This window comes from Papilio xuthus, unplaced genomic scaffold, assembly GCF_000836235.2.
Source record: "Papilio xuthus unplaced genomic scaffold, Pxut_1.1 DF826159.1, whole genome shotgun sequence".
In the NCBI taxonomy this organism is placed as follows: Eukaryota; Metazoa; Arthropoda; class Insecta; order Lepidoptera; family Papilionidae; genus Papilio; species Papilio xuthus.
This window is the reverse complement of record NW_013532490.1, coordinates 3,590,537-3,604,836: the sequence shown is the minus strand read 5'-3', so window position 1 is coordinate 3,604,836 and position 14,300 is coordinate 3,590,537. Positions and strand designations below refer to the sequence as shown.

Here is a 14,300-nt window from a genome sequence, read left to right as displayed (position 1 = left end):
TTAACACATGCTATTTATTAAAGTGTGTTTTGACATCTCATCTCCCTTCGCTTTCCTTTAGACATGACAGCTCAATCTTCATTATTGTTCTAACAAATTAAGGCCAGAGAAAGTGTTCTATCAAGGCATAGTTTGTGATTAGGGTTGCCACCTCTTCGGGATTATTTTCCGGATTGCATGGTGCATGTTGGGGCTTTGGGTTTGGTGTCGTAGTTCTTTTTTCGTGGTGTGCCAAAGAGTCAAGGGTTGAAGTGACGGGTCATCGTTGTTGTCTCTAGTATTAGGGACTTTGTTTACTGGCAATCGGCAACCCTATTTATGATTGTTACTTGATCGCTCTTGAATACAATTCATCCGATTAAAAGAATTAAGTACTGATCTCAGATATGTCTCAAGTTTAATAATGATTGACAATAAGTTAATTTAACCATTTCTTTCATGTTAACTAATAAATGACGTTCGTGTTTTGTTTTTATTAAAACAATAGTGTACTTCATTGTGCTTAATTTTGTTTTTTTTCGTGTTTTTATAGGTACATGAATGTAGAGAATCGAAACAGTACCATTCAGCAGTCAATACAGCTTTCTACTTAATTGTTTGAACACAAAAACATTTTGCGCACTTATTTGGTATTCCCAACTTTTTACGATCATTTCCAAGTCACATAGCCAAAATTTGCTGGGCCACTTTAAATTTCTTTCTTAAACGATTGTTAAATGTTCACTTTAAAGTGAAAGTTAATTTTGTGCTTCCAAACTTCGCCGTTAAAAACAATCTGGTATTGTTTGTTAAGAGAGTACAATTTCGTTTTACATTGCGAACCAAAAGATTCATGTCTTACATTTCCATTCTTTTCTAACTTAACCTATTTGTTGCAAGTAGTATTAAATCAACCTGCAATAAATTCGCAGATGAAGTCGCGGGAACCACTTAACCTTACTTCTTACTAATATTATAAATGCGAAAGTTTAGATGGATGGATGGATGTTTGTTTAAATCTCCGGAATAGCTCAGCTGATCTTGATGAAATTTGGCACAGACGTAGAACACAGTCTGGAAGAACATATGGGCTGCTTATTACGTTTTTTTATTCCGCACGGACGGAGATGCGGGTGATAGCTAGTCAATAATAAAGCTGGTATACTAGAGTCAGTTGCCAAATATAATGAAGAGCTTAAGATAGGCCATTCACCTGAGGTCACGACGCTCGAATAAAAGAAAAGTTGTGGATAATACAGCCATTGTATTCCTGCGGACTTGAAAAATTAATTTTTATTTTTGAAGCCAGGCAACGGGAAAATAGGTCGCGGATGAAAAGTTTAATTAACAAGTGTACCCACTCTACTATATAATTGATGGAAAAAGTAGAGTCGAGTAACAGATGTATTACTACTATAGTATGCTTGCAAATTGCCTCAGCAACCTTTGAATTATATTGTTGAAAAATATGTACAAAACACTGTAAGATAATTTTATTTCACTAGTTGTCAACCGCGCCTCCGTCCGCGCGGAATTAAAAAAAAAATAGTAGTCTATGTGTTCTACATCTATGCCAAATTTCAGCGAGATCCATGCAGCTATTCTGGAGATACCTTGTAACAAATCCAAACATTCGCATTTATAGTACTCGTATTAGTATGAAGTATTACTTTTAACAATATAAATGTTTTTGTATTATATAATTCTGGAAATCACGATAAACCATAATACATTTTGGATATAATTGGTTACCGATACTCTATCAGTTCTCAAATGAAGCAACGCAAGCTTTTCTTTTGTTTTTTTCTAACTCGAGAGCTTCACAGAGCGTCAACAAGCTTTGACCTAATTAGAGAGGTTTTATGCTTCAGTCGAATGTATTGATCTTTGAGATTCACTTACTATACGGATAACTTCACATCTCTAATACGTTTTACTAGTTTCCATTGATACCATAGTTATTTGATGTAATGTTTAAATCATAATTTTGATTATTTTATTTATAGCTAAAATATTGCTCTACGATCATCTTTCGGATCATAATTTTTTTTTTATAATAATCTTATTATTTTTCCTTTTATATCCAATATTTTTATAAAAACAATTTGTAAATGAAAAGTAAATTTTCGTACATGACAATGAAGTTTGTTCTAAACATTATATACCCAATTAAAATATTGCAGTTTATATTAGTGAAATTAAATATGTAGGTGATATTTAAATTATACCATGCAATTAGCAATCTAGATAAAATATGCATTTTTTCTCTCTAGAGTACAGCAATGTCAAGGTTGTATGTGTGACTTTATACGTATACGTCATATACGTATAACTAATTATATATTCTTACTAATATTATAAATGCGAATGTTTGGATGGATGTTTGTAAGAAGGTATCTCTAGAACGACTGCATGAATCTACACGAAATTTGGCATAGATGTAGAACATAGTCTGGAAGAATACATAGGCTAAAGTTTAAGTTAAGTTTTTTTTAAGCTAGTCGATACATATTTCAGTTCATTCGAAATAGTTTTCCAGCTTTATAAAAAAATAATGGAATTTCGTAGAACATATAATATAATCACGCGTTCAGCAGTTTACAAACTGTGTACTGTATAACTAAATTAAGCTTTGATCTATTTCAGTATGCTATTGAAATTGTATATTCAAGTGTTTTGAATTAACGATAATTGTGTACAGCACTCCAACCCTTCCGGTTGTACATTAATGGTAACTATTTTAGACAACGTAGTTAGAAATAGTACTAATTTAAATTTATCGTAAGTTAGGGAGCAAGGTTCAATTAATTTTTAATATTACAATATGTATAACTTCTTAACAATATCCATTTATTCAACACGAATCAGTGGTTTCTTAAAAAATAAAGCCATAAATATATTCTACTGCTAATACGTATATTGGTTGCTTAATTAAAGGTATCCGAAATTGCATATTAGATTTATCAAATTTAAAATTAGGATATGTCCTTTGAGATGACCCCATAAATAGCCTTTTATCTTTTTTTATAATAAATTTGAGCAGATGTAATAGCAAGCTTGAACGTAGATTTAAAACAATTCCGTCTCTGATATTCAATCCTAACAGAACAGGTGGCTCGTATATTAATTCACAGGATGTATGTGTAATGTTGAATTAGCATAGTTACTCTACATCCTGACCTGCGTCTAAAACAACGTATAGCTTTACCTAAACATATAAACGTGACCTTCTAACATATATTGATATTATCTGTTTTGTCTGATTGTATAAACACAATTTTATAATGTAAAAACGAATAATTACGACTAGGATTTTTTATTTGATATTTTATCTTGCAATAAAATATTGCGACATCATTTTGGGAAATACCGCAATGAAAAATTCTTTTTTACATTTGTTGCGTTAAATCATTTTAAATCGAAAGAAAAACTTGAAGAATAAATATTTTATAATGAAATGAAAGACCGTACATAAAGTATGAATAGCAGGATTTATTGCTGACTTAATATGTCAAAGAAATTTACTATAAGTAGGTTACTATGTGGAACTGGCATTCAATACGAATCCAGTTGGATCACAGTTTTCATTGTGTGGTACATTCCCACTGCCTGACCTGACCCAATTACACAGTTCCCTAACCAGGGATTTTATCATGAGCTTCCACTGCTGAAACATAGGTAATGTAATCCCTATCTGTATCTTTTAGTATGACCTAATTACACGGTTCCCTTACTAAGGATTTTATCGTGAGCTTCCACTGTCAAAACATAGGTGCAATATTGTAGTCCCAATCTTTATCTAGCCATTGATCGGGACTTCATCAATGAATTTAAAAGAATAACCTAGTAATGAATATAGCCTATGTTACTCAGTGATAGTGCAGCTTTCTACTAGCAAAAGTGTTTTTGAAATCAGTTTAGTAGTTTTTGAGTTTATTAGTTAAATACAAAAAAAATCTTTCCTCATTATCATGTTCAGTATAGAAAGATATAACATAATATTTGTGTATGCTTCGGTAGTGAAAACCAACGGTAATATGCCTCCACAACATGGAAAAATGTTAAAACATTTTACAAAGTAGAAAATTACCAAGTAAAGCGTCAAATTCAAATTGATAGTCGATTTAACTCGATTCTACATAAATTATAAAGTAAGATTAGTTAATTAACGTGTTCTCTCGCTTGCTAATAGACTCTATTACAAGCGCATTCAAGTGAAAACATTTATGGTAAAGATATGTTGATAGAATTTAGATGCGAATGTTTGTATGGAGTTTTACTAGACAGTGTGGAGCCCTTGTCTATTGTTTTTGTATGTTTAATACTTTCCATACTAGTACAATTTTATTATATGAAAGTGAAACAGGGGGCAAGATAAGTATGATAAGCGATGTTGCTTATTGAAAAGTCAAAAATGTATGGAAGCTACCATAATTTTTGATATGTCACGTATAGAATTATAATAAAATATAGGGGATACGTTTTGTCGATTATCTTTGGGTACGAATGTTAGGTACATTGTCTAGCCCCCTGGGCGAGTCGGTAGCACTCAGACTTAAAGTTTTTGGAACATATAAGTGATTAAAAAGCGCACATAACCTACTGAATAATTTAAATCTAAAATTACTATCTAATTAGAGTTGTTAATTCTCATGCAATTGTAAAGACGTGAGAAAGAATTTATATGAAGATCTCTTCACTTGTCTAGCAACACAATGATGTAGTAATTAACTTAAGGAACGTAGATTTGTCACTGGTAACCTACAATCGGTTTTAAGGTCGGCAGAACTAGAATGCACCGGATCGATATGATCGTGAAAGTTTCTGCACCGGCGCTGTCGGTGCAGGCGTTAAGTCAATGCACACCCATCTCAAATTTAATACAGAGTACACACCTACCCTTTATATACATTGTCATATAGTTTAAAAATTGTGTAATACGTGAACACTTTGGAAACAATTTCAAAACTATGTGTCCTGGATTTATCAGTTATATGGCCATTAAAGTTTTTAACTAATGTAAATCGAAGAAGTTGCATTCCCAAGTACCATGGATATGTTTTAGAACCTTTTTCGATAACAAAAGATAGGAATTTATAAATTGAGTCTTAATGTAAAGTGTATCTGGGTCATATTAAGAGAAGTTGTTTGACTGTAAGCTGTGTCAACTGCATTTCGAAACCGCAAAAAGCTGTCTTTCGACCTAGACGTTTGACCCAGTAAAATTGTAAAGCCTATTGAAAATGCGACATGTCCTTATAAAGAGTCTCTTATTCAATTTCTCTTTAAAGAGATACAATGCTTAATATATTATCGTAGTAGAGAGTCGAAACATTAAAATGCCGCACTCACAGTTACCTTAGCATAGATTTAGTACGAGGAATTTACACTAAGCAAATATTTAAAATACAATTAAACAAGGTAAAATAAGTATAAAGCTCAAATTTCAATCATTCTAAAATATTTCCTTGACCTAGACCGCGAAAGTATTGCGTGCTATTTATTACCATACCGCACTGTGAAACCTGATTACGATCTTGTTAACCCCTGGTAAAAACATACTAAATTAGACGCCTGCGAAAATGTAACGAGCAATTGTGCGCTCGGGTGAAAATGTTCTATTTAAGCAGGCGTTAAAAAATAATTATAATATTTTAAAAATGTAATTAAAATATTTTTGTATCTTCATTTCCGTTAACCGTTTATTCTTCATTGAAATGAACAATATTACGGTTTGTAGGCCTCCTTCATCAATTGCCACAATTCATATATAGGCAATAAAATAGATACGTAATAGTATAGCACAGTATAATAATACATAACATATAGTCATAATTTTTATTCAACTGCGTCCGCTGCGCGTGCGACACCGGATACGGTCAACTGACAGTCTATACTCATGGGACGTAACGTAATCCAGCGCGATGCCAGTTGAACCGTGTCAATAGATCTATGGTATATTAAATGAAATGAAAATTATATATTTAATAACGAAAATAATTATTGTCTTATTTCATGACAGCTTTTAACCCGATTTCAAAAAGGAGGACGAAATAAATAATATCTGTATAATCGAATATTACTACAATCATGACATGTTAAAACAGATGTTTTACCAGTGGAAACCCCGTTTAAAACTCTACGAAATAGAAGTACACATAGTTAATTAAGTAACCATCAATCAGTAACAACTTAAATCATATTTAATATATAGAAACTTATTTTCAATATGAGTACATTAAAATAATTCATAGAATAATACTTCACATATCGGCCTATGTAATGCAAAAGGAAATATTTTTCTTATTTCATGAGAAAACTACGTCTCGATTCGAATAGCGTTCCCTGAGCTATTACGAACATCCGTTCTGACATTTTTTATTGGCAACCAGCCATCGATAGTAATCAACATTAAAGTTATTTTTCTTGAATAAAATGTAATATTTTAATGTAATTGTGATTTGTCTTCGTTGCGGAAATGTAATTATTATTTAACCAGCATTTTGATTGTGAAGAAATAAATTTATCTTGAATCAATGCTATTCTTATTTGGTCTAAAATCACAGCGCGAAGTGTCTTGGTTTCAAAACTAATGAATATGTTGCCGTAAATAATGAATTACGGACATAAATGTAGTCATTGTCGTAAATTACCATAATGATAATTATATCCTGTTAACAAGAAACAGATTCCAGTTCCCGCGGGTTAAATGCCCAATTGACGCTTTGGCGTATTTATCCAATTGTATGATTTTTCCCTTGAACCGATTTGACTCTACGTATTTATCACTATTAGGGATGTCAAAATTCCAATCTTTAAATTATCGATAAAAATATTTCAGCATTTATAATTCGTTACATACAATCATACAAAGAAATAATCTGTGTAATCTATTTAATTTTCTCTCTCACATGTAAACAATTGAACTGGTATTTACAATGTTTCGTAAGATTTTGATTAATATTTAATATTACGCAATCGAAATGTCAATTTAATTTAAAAATTATGCTATATCGTTTTTACGGATAGAAAGAAAAATATAGACATCATAGTCTTAAATGACAACCCTGGACAATAGTAAACAATTGCAGTATCGTAGGCGGACACGAGGACGGATCCGAATCTTTTCAAATAAGCCATTATATTAAGACTGATTTTACAATGTGTGGTGTGTAATTGATACTACGAGTCCCTTAATACAAAGTATGAGATGTAATAAAGAATCTTCTTATCTTACTAAAATTATAAATGCGAATGTTAAGATCGAGTGATGGATGCTTGTTTAAAGGTATCTTCGGAGCGGCTCAATGGATTTCTGGATGTCTGGAAGAACACATTACTGATTAAGTTTTTTTTTCATTTCGCGCGGACGGATTCGTGGGCGACAGCTATTTTTAAATATGAAATTAGAAATCAGCACTCTAAGCGATTCTATTTATTTGTTAACTCTACAACAGATCTCGCCTTATACATTTTCACAACACTTTAGATAATTAAAACAGATTATTTAGAGCCGAGTCATTAGCCTTTAAAGCTTCTTGCTCAGTGTTTTTGCTGCCTTCTCAGGTTTATATCGTATTGTATTCACGGTGTTTAGTTTAACGTTAGGTTTATCTTGATAATTTTTAATGACTTCTATCGTATCAGATTCTATCGCTAACAGTGTTATATTTTTCTTTGCTGTTCTTATTTAAAGTTTAATAGATCTTATGTTTGGATGAAATGGTCATGATTGCCTTTTGATGTTTAAAAAGAAATCAGAAATCTTAATATTCTCAATTCGAAATTCGTTTTTATTACAGTAGCTACATGTAGATCATAGTCTGGAAGAACATATACGGTACCAATAAAGTTTTTTTTAGTGCCGTGTGGGGTCGCGGGAAAAAGCTAGTATAAAATAAATGTTATTACCAGTGTATCTCGTATCATTCATTCTAATATATAAGAAGTCTAGACATGTAAGGGAAATAAAAGCGTGCACTAAACTTGGGGAGTACTACTCAAATTGAATGAGTGTCTCAGAAGACCTCTTCATCTGCACTGCAGTCTTGGCGTGAACACTTACTGACTTTGTACTTATAGCACCGCTCACGTTCCTGTGTTGGATCTAGGCCAATTTATACTTGCATTTTGTACTATTCGGATGTGTTTCTGACAAGGATTTTGTGAAAATTTACCACTTATCAACTGCTTCAGGTTACTATTTTATTTTGGAGTGCTTTAATATAAGTAATAGTGCTAAAAAGTCTACAATAAAATACAGGTTAAGTTGTTAGTATAATTCTATTTGTAACATTTAGTTCTTGTTTAATGTTCAATTACAACGTTACTTACCAAAAATTTCTACGTATACTTCCGAGATGTTTATATTGATAATTTGACTAAATTGGAGCAGATCAGAAGATACTCACGACTTGTATAACAAATTGGGTGAATCGTTTTCCAACACGAACGAAACTGTCTTTATCGTGATCTTGTTGGGTAACTGTTAATGCTGCCGGTACCATTGTCAATTGATACCTTGACCTTACCATGGATAGGGATGTCATGCGTAATAAAAAATCGATCAAAGAAATTTAATTGTATCGATTATAAAAATAACCGTGAAATTCAACTTCAGAAGTACGTATCAAAATTTAATATCGCTGTCTTTGTTTTTTAAACAGAGTAAGAGAGATGACGATACATTTTTATAGAAGTATTACGTTGTATTATATTATAATAGAACTGAAAGGTTACTTCTAAATAGAACAAACAATTTTTATAATTAAGGACTCTTTCTTTTTTTTTATTTATTTAACAATACAATACTTATATAGTTAGCAGATTCTTGTCATAACTATAACGTTGAAATTATCGATAACACAATAATTTATTAAAGCACAACCCTATTATTCTTACCATAGCATATGGTCTTCTAATTTAGCAATTCATAACTACTCCCTATTGCAACTAATTGATCAATAAAGTTGTATGAAGCTATTTAGGTTAATAAAATTTTCTTTAAAATATAATTTACTGCATGTAATGTGTTTAGGTCAATAAAAATAACCTTAGAACAAACTAAAATATTTAGTACCACACTTAGATTTTTTAACTACTTGCTTAAGCTGTTCCCTAGGAAAGATTTAGTAAGAGAAATGTACAGTAAACGTAAATATCTGTATTATTCCAAAAAAAAGTCCAATTCGGGTGTTGACACAATATCAATTAGCGGCGGTTAAGGGGTCAAAACGCGTGTTTAACTGTATTTTTGACTATTACTTTTATTTAAAACACGCCATATTTTATCTTTTACCTATCGATGTTTACAAGTGGTAATAAAAACTATACTCTGTGTTTATGTATGCACAATAAGTGGTACATTTCACATAAATGATGTGTTATTGAAATTTAAACTAGTAGTCTGGTTTACATCGGATGCAAGATAAACTGCCCAGTTTTCTATAGTGCCTTGGGGTTTGACGCCTTAAAGACATTAAAATACAAACACTCCATGAAAATACTTGGTTAGAAATATCTATTAAACGTAAGAGATGAAGCTACAGAAACCAATAAGTAATGTCATCATCATGTCCCTGTCCTTGTACACTTACGTAGAGTCGGCTCACCAGATTTCCGTCCTCCAAATCAGTATATCTGCCATCATCTCGGTCGTCGCCCTCTACTTAATCATGTCACCTTTCACGCAATCCATCCATCTCTTCCTACAAATCAATATCTAATATAACAATGAAAATATAAATGATATTAAAAGGTTCATAGCTTTTTATGTAGTTTTACAATTTGTTAAAGCTTTTTGTAAGAAATATACAATCGCGTCAGAATTCACGACTAATATCTAAGTAACAAGCTAAACGTGACTTAGTTCTATTTAATAATAGCCATCATGTCTTCATGACAAAGCATTTCTAAATCGAGGCTCTGTTGCCAATGGACCATTGGAGTTTCTTCAATTCCATTTCAAATCTTGTTCTGATTTGTCTACGTCTTGTATTTTCAATTAAATTTTTATTATTCACATATCGCATTAATTTAAAACATATTAAAGGGTCTAGTTTATGCTTCAGAATTGATTTCATGACCTTTCTTTAGCGTGACGTTAACGGAATCTTGACTTTCATTTTAAGCTTGCAATGTTTTAAGCGGCCCTTAGTAGATTAGCTGTCAATCTGATCTTCGCTCACGATGAGTTACTGCAGTACTATGGCAACACTTTCTACTGACCTTCTCATCTAATACCACTCTTTTTTTTTGTCGACAATCCATTTAATATGTATCTTAAACCACACTCGGAGTGTCTTTAACATTACTTTGGCAATTCATAGTGTTATTCTTGTACCTACTACATAAATTAGTCATCGTTTATTAGTTAACAAAAACTAAATTTAATCAAGTTTTTTTATTTAATGCAGTAGTGTTTATTAGATTAGTAATTTGATGAAATGTAAGTTTTATTTTATAATGATATTTTTATACACCGTTTTCTTATGCTGAAAGAAAATTAACTGTTCTTCTTAGGAATTAAATTCTTCTAACTGGATTTCTTAGGTGTAATTTTACTGATACAGTAAAACCATTTCACTAAAATTCTATGAGATTTCTGATTTGCGTTCCTTTACAACCAAAAGTTTAATCCTTTTTTTATCCCTTAAAAGCCTAAAGTAGATTAAGTTTATATTCTCTTAATTTAACGTTATCAATTGTAGCACTAACTCACATAAGAACAGAGGTAAACTGTAAAGCATTTTCCCGTGAAGTGGTACAGGTGAGCGTATTCTGCGCACGCGCACGCTCAGTCCCGCCATGGCGGTGTTCTGCGGCGCGCGCGTACGTCCGTTAGATAGACGTGTCTACTCCATTACTCTAGTGGTGCGTTGTTATATTATTGGATATTGCTAAATTAATTAACTTTGAACACCTATTATAATTAAACCATCCATCCCAAGTATAATTTTTAAACCTTGGTAAATTAATTTTGGGGGAAAAATACATTTTCTTTTTTTTTTTGCTTAATTTGCTGGAGTTATTTCGTTTAGCAAAGGATTCAATCAATTGTGCTATGTGTTGTGTGCCACTAATTTTAGTGAAATAAAATCCGTTTTGGAAGTGATTTGAGGAAGTAAACCGATGGTTGATGAAGGCGTCAATTAATTCTAAATATTTCTTTACTAATGGAAAAGCGAATAAAATTAATATTTTAAATTTTGAACATCACCTTTTATTTTTTTATGCTGATAGCTTTGTTAATTCTAAAATCGTATACCTTTCAAGGGTCAAAAAGACTCGAACATAAGAATTGAAATTCGTATCAAAATTATATAGATATAAAAGTCCTTACCAGCTAATAATAGAAATTCATTATATATAATTATAACAAATGCTTCAAATCCAAGTACTAATGTAAGATAGTACGTGCTTCATTATATTTGCGAATTACTGAACCGTGAGACAGCTTGTTTTTGCACATTTTTTTATTTCATAGTAAAGCTCAATTTATTGAAGCGTAACTACTCTGTTAGAAAAAAGTTGATTAACGCGTGTTTTAAAGCTATTAGTTTTGTTGCGTTTACACATTACGATGTGTGAAATAATTACGCTATTTAGCATAAGCAATGATAGAATGATAATAGCTAATATCCTCACGACGCAGTTACGATGGGTCGTTTGTAAATGTTAGAAACAAATTCATAAAATTTTTATCTTTTCTGTGGAACGAAATTATCAAAGAGATCTACAATATTTAATCATGATAATCAATATTGTTTTAAACGATCTTGAAATAATATATATATTTTGGTTGGTATATTTCCAATCTAAATCCAGTGGAGAAAGAGTGTCTATAACATGCCTGCATGCATTCGCTACCTTTCTGTCAAAGTTCTGTCAACATTGGTCCAGCCGTTCCGGGGATTACCCGGAACAAACTCGTCCGTGCGGACACACTGATAGACAGACAAAAATGTTAAAAAACGTTTTATCGTCATCAGTAACGCAAATACATCAAGTTCACGAAATTTAGATGTAACATACAAACTGTCTAATTTTATTAATTGTAAAGATTGAAATTATCAGTTTCCAATGATCCAGTAAAGTATGCCAATACAAATTATATCTCCCGGCATTGCCTACATTCTTCAATGAGCTTGTCTTTGTCCAATCGATTGGCTTAGCTGCGCTCTCACTATTTATCTTCAATCTTTTGTATTTGCTAACTACGAAATATTTAACATTCAATATTTTATATCGTTTTGTTTTTAAATAGAAATTGTAGTCAATAGCAGTAGTAAAAAGGCAAAGGAATTAAATCTTTTTCCTATTTGTCTTCTGTATATTAAACTTATGAATAGTATAAGAAATTTACGAGCGTTTTTAATCGCTTGTTTTGTCGACGGTACGTTTGAAAGTAGTTCCTACAATGTAACATTGACCTTGTATTGTCATTTAGAGTAAGGGGACGCGGAGTCACGTTAGATCCTCAGGTGTACATCCTGTATTATCCAGTTCCGTATTATGTACACTCCTAATTCTACTCGTACTCAATAATGTACTATAAAAAATAGAGTAATGAAAAACTCCGTATAACGTCACTCGATATAGCGTCTTCGATTATTGAACTTTTAAAAAAGTCGAAATTGCTTGACTTATGATGGTTTATTTTGTTTTCAATCCATTTACACACTCCATATAATGACGCGCACACTCTTACGGCAAAAAAATTGCGTTTTAAAGCAAGCTTTAAAGAAAATATTGAATGAATATAGGTCATCTTTTACTACATCGGCTTGATATTACTGCAAGTATCTCACTCAGTATCAAATAAGTCTTTTTAAAACCTTTTAATATTATTAGTTTTGCAAAGAAAATCTAATTTTCTGCAATGCAAGATATTCGCTTAAGAGATTGTTAAAACCGATGTAGCCTAGTTTTGAAGTTATGCTCGTAATAAAGTTAAAGTTCTTATCTTTTTTACAACTTAACTCGTTTAAAGTATACCTTTATTTACGAATTTACTCCTAATTCTTTTAAATAGCAAAAAATATCTTTCATTTAAAAAATAAACATCCGTTAGCAACTATCAAGTAACAATTGTTTTTTTTTAATTTTCAGATAGAACCGAACACAGCGTTCCTCCGTGCGGCGCGCGCCGGCCAGCTCGATACAGTGCTTGATTTGCTGGACTCAGGCGCCGTCAAGGACATTAATACTTGTAACTCGGTATGTAAAATGTGCACTTTTAACGTCGACATATAAGAGAAATATCCTTTTTCTGTGTGTCCCTCCTCTGTCCATGAAAGGTTCTGCAATGTTCTAAAGTTGATGTCTTAGGGTAACTGCTCGTTTGCTTACTTATATAAAAAAGTACATTCATATCTTTTAATGCAATGATTAGAAGGAATAAAGGCGTGTTTGGATCACTCTTGTTTTTATTGCATTCTCAAATTTCTGCCTATGCCAAAATGATATACAGTATGCTTCATAATTTGTAAATTATTCTGTACATCTAGCATTAGCTACAATTCACAGAGATTGTCATCACGATAGGCGCAGACAAATTGCAATGTTCTATGCAGTTCTTTCCTGTCGCATTACATTCAACAGTTATTCCATACGGTACATTCAAATATAGTTCCATTTGAAGGTGTGTTAAGGTTTATTTTTGAACTATAAGTGCGTGGGAACCGCACCATGATAATTAGAGTAGAACTGAGCTTATCTCTTGATCGGTTTTATATGCTAATGTTTTTACGCCATCAGTACGGTTAAAAAGAGATTTAAATGAGACATGGACAAGATTTAACTTGTTTTAACTTACCACAGGTAATCAATTTGATTAGAAATTATTATAAAAATTGTGTTGCTATTTATGTATTAGCCGTCGAAATTATTAATGAGTGTAGGTTTCGAACACTAAATAAGAAATAAGTCCCGAAGCATTTAATTACTTTTTAGGGTTCCGTACCTCATAGGAAAAAAACGGAGCCCTCATAGGATTTGTTTCCCTCACTTTGTTGTCCGTCCGTCTGCCTGTCAAGGCCCTTTTTTCAATCGGAATACGTTAAAATGACGTATGTATTTAGTTAAATTTATTTTTTATATGCACCCTGTATTTTACTTACCTATACTTTAAGCTTGTATTCTACGAGGTCATGGTACTTTTAATGTAGAGTCAAACCATTTTTTAAAGTTTGTAAAACTGCAAAAACTTTACTTTACTATACGTTACAACTAAAATGATTTGGCACTTAAGAGGCAACGAAAAAATATATGACTAACAATTATAGAGTTACTACGTTAAAAAAGTTTAAGTTTTATGTTCT

General features: G+C 31.8%; 1 protein-coding gene across 3 annotated transcripts in view; it reads left to right on the top strand.

Annotated features, from left to right (window-relative positions):
• LOC106123114 (ankyrin-3) overlaps nt 1-14,300 on the top strand; it is a 100,714-nt gene that overhangs the window by 32,013 nt on the left and 54,401 nt on the right. For 2 of the 3 annotated variants that reach the window (XM_013319256.1, XM_013319257.1), the window contains exon 2: nt 13,090-13,197. In XM_013319256.1, the coding sequence (XP_013174710.1) occupies nt 13,090-13,197 (108 nt within the window). Of the gene's footprint in view, nt 1-10,785; nt 10,852-13,089; nt 13,198-14,300 lie in introns of those variants that run through there. The other variant, XM_013319259.1, reaches the window with a different exon arrangement.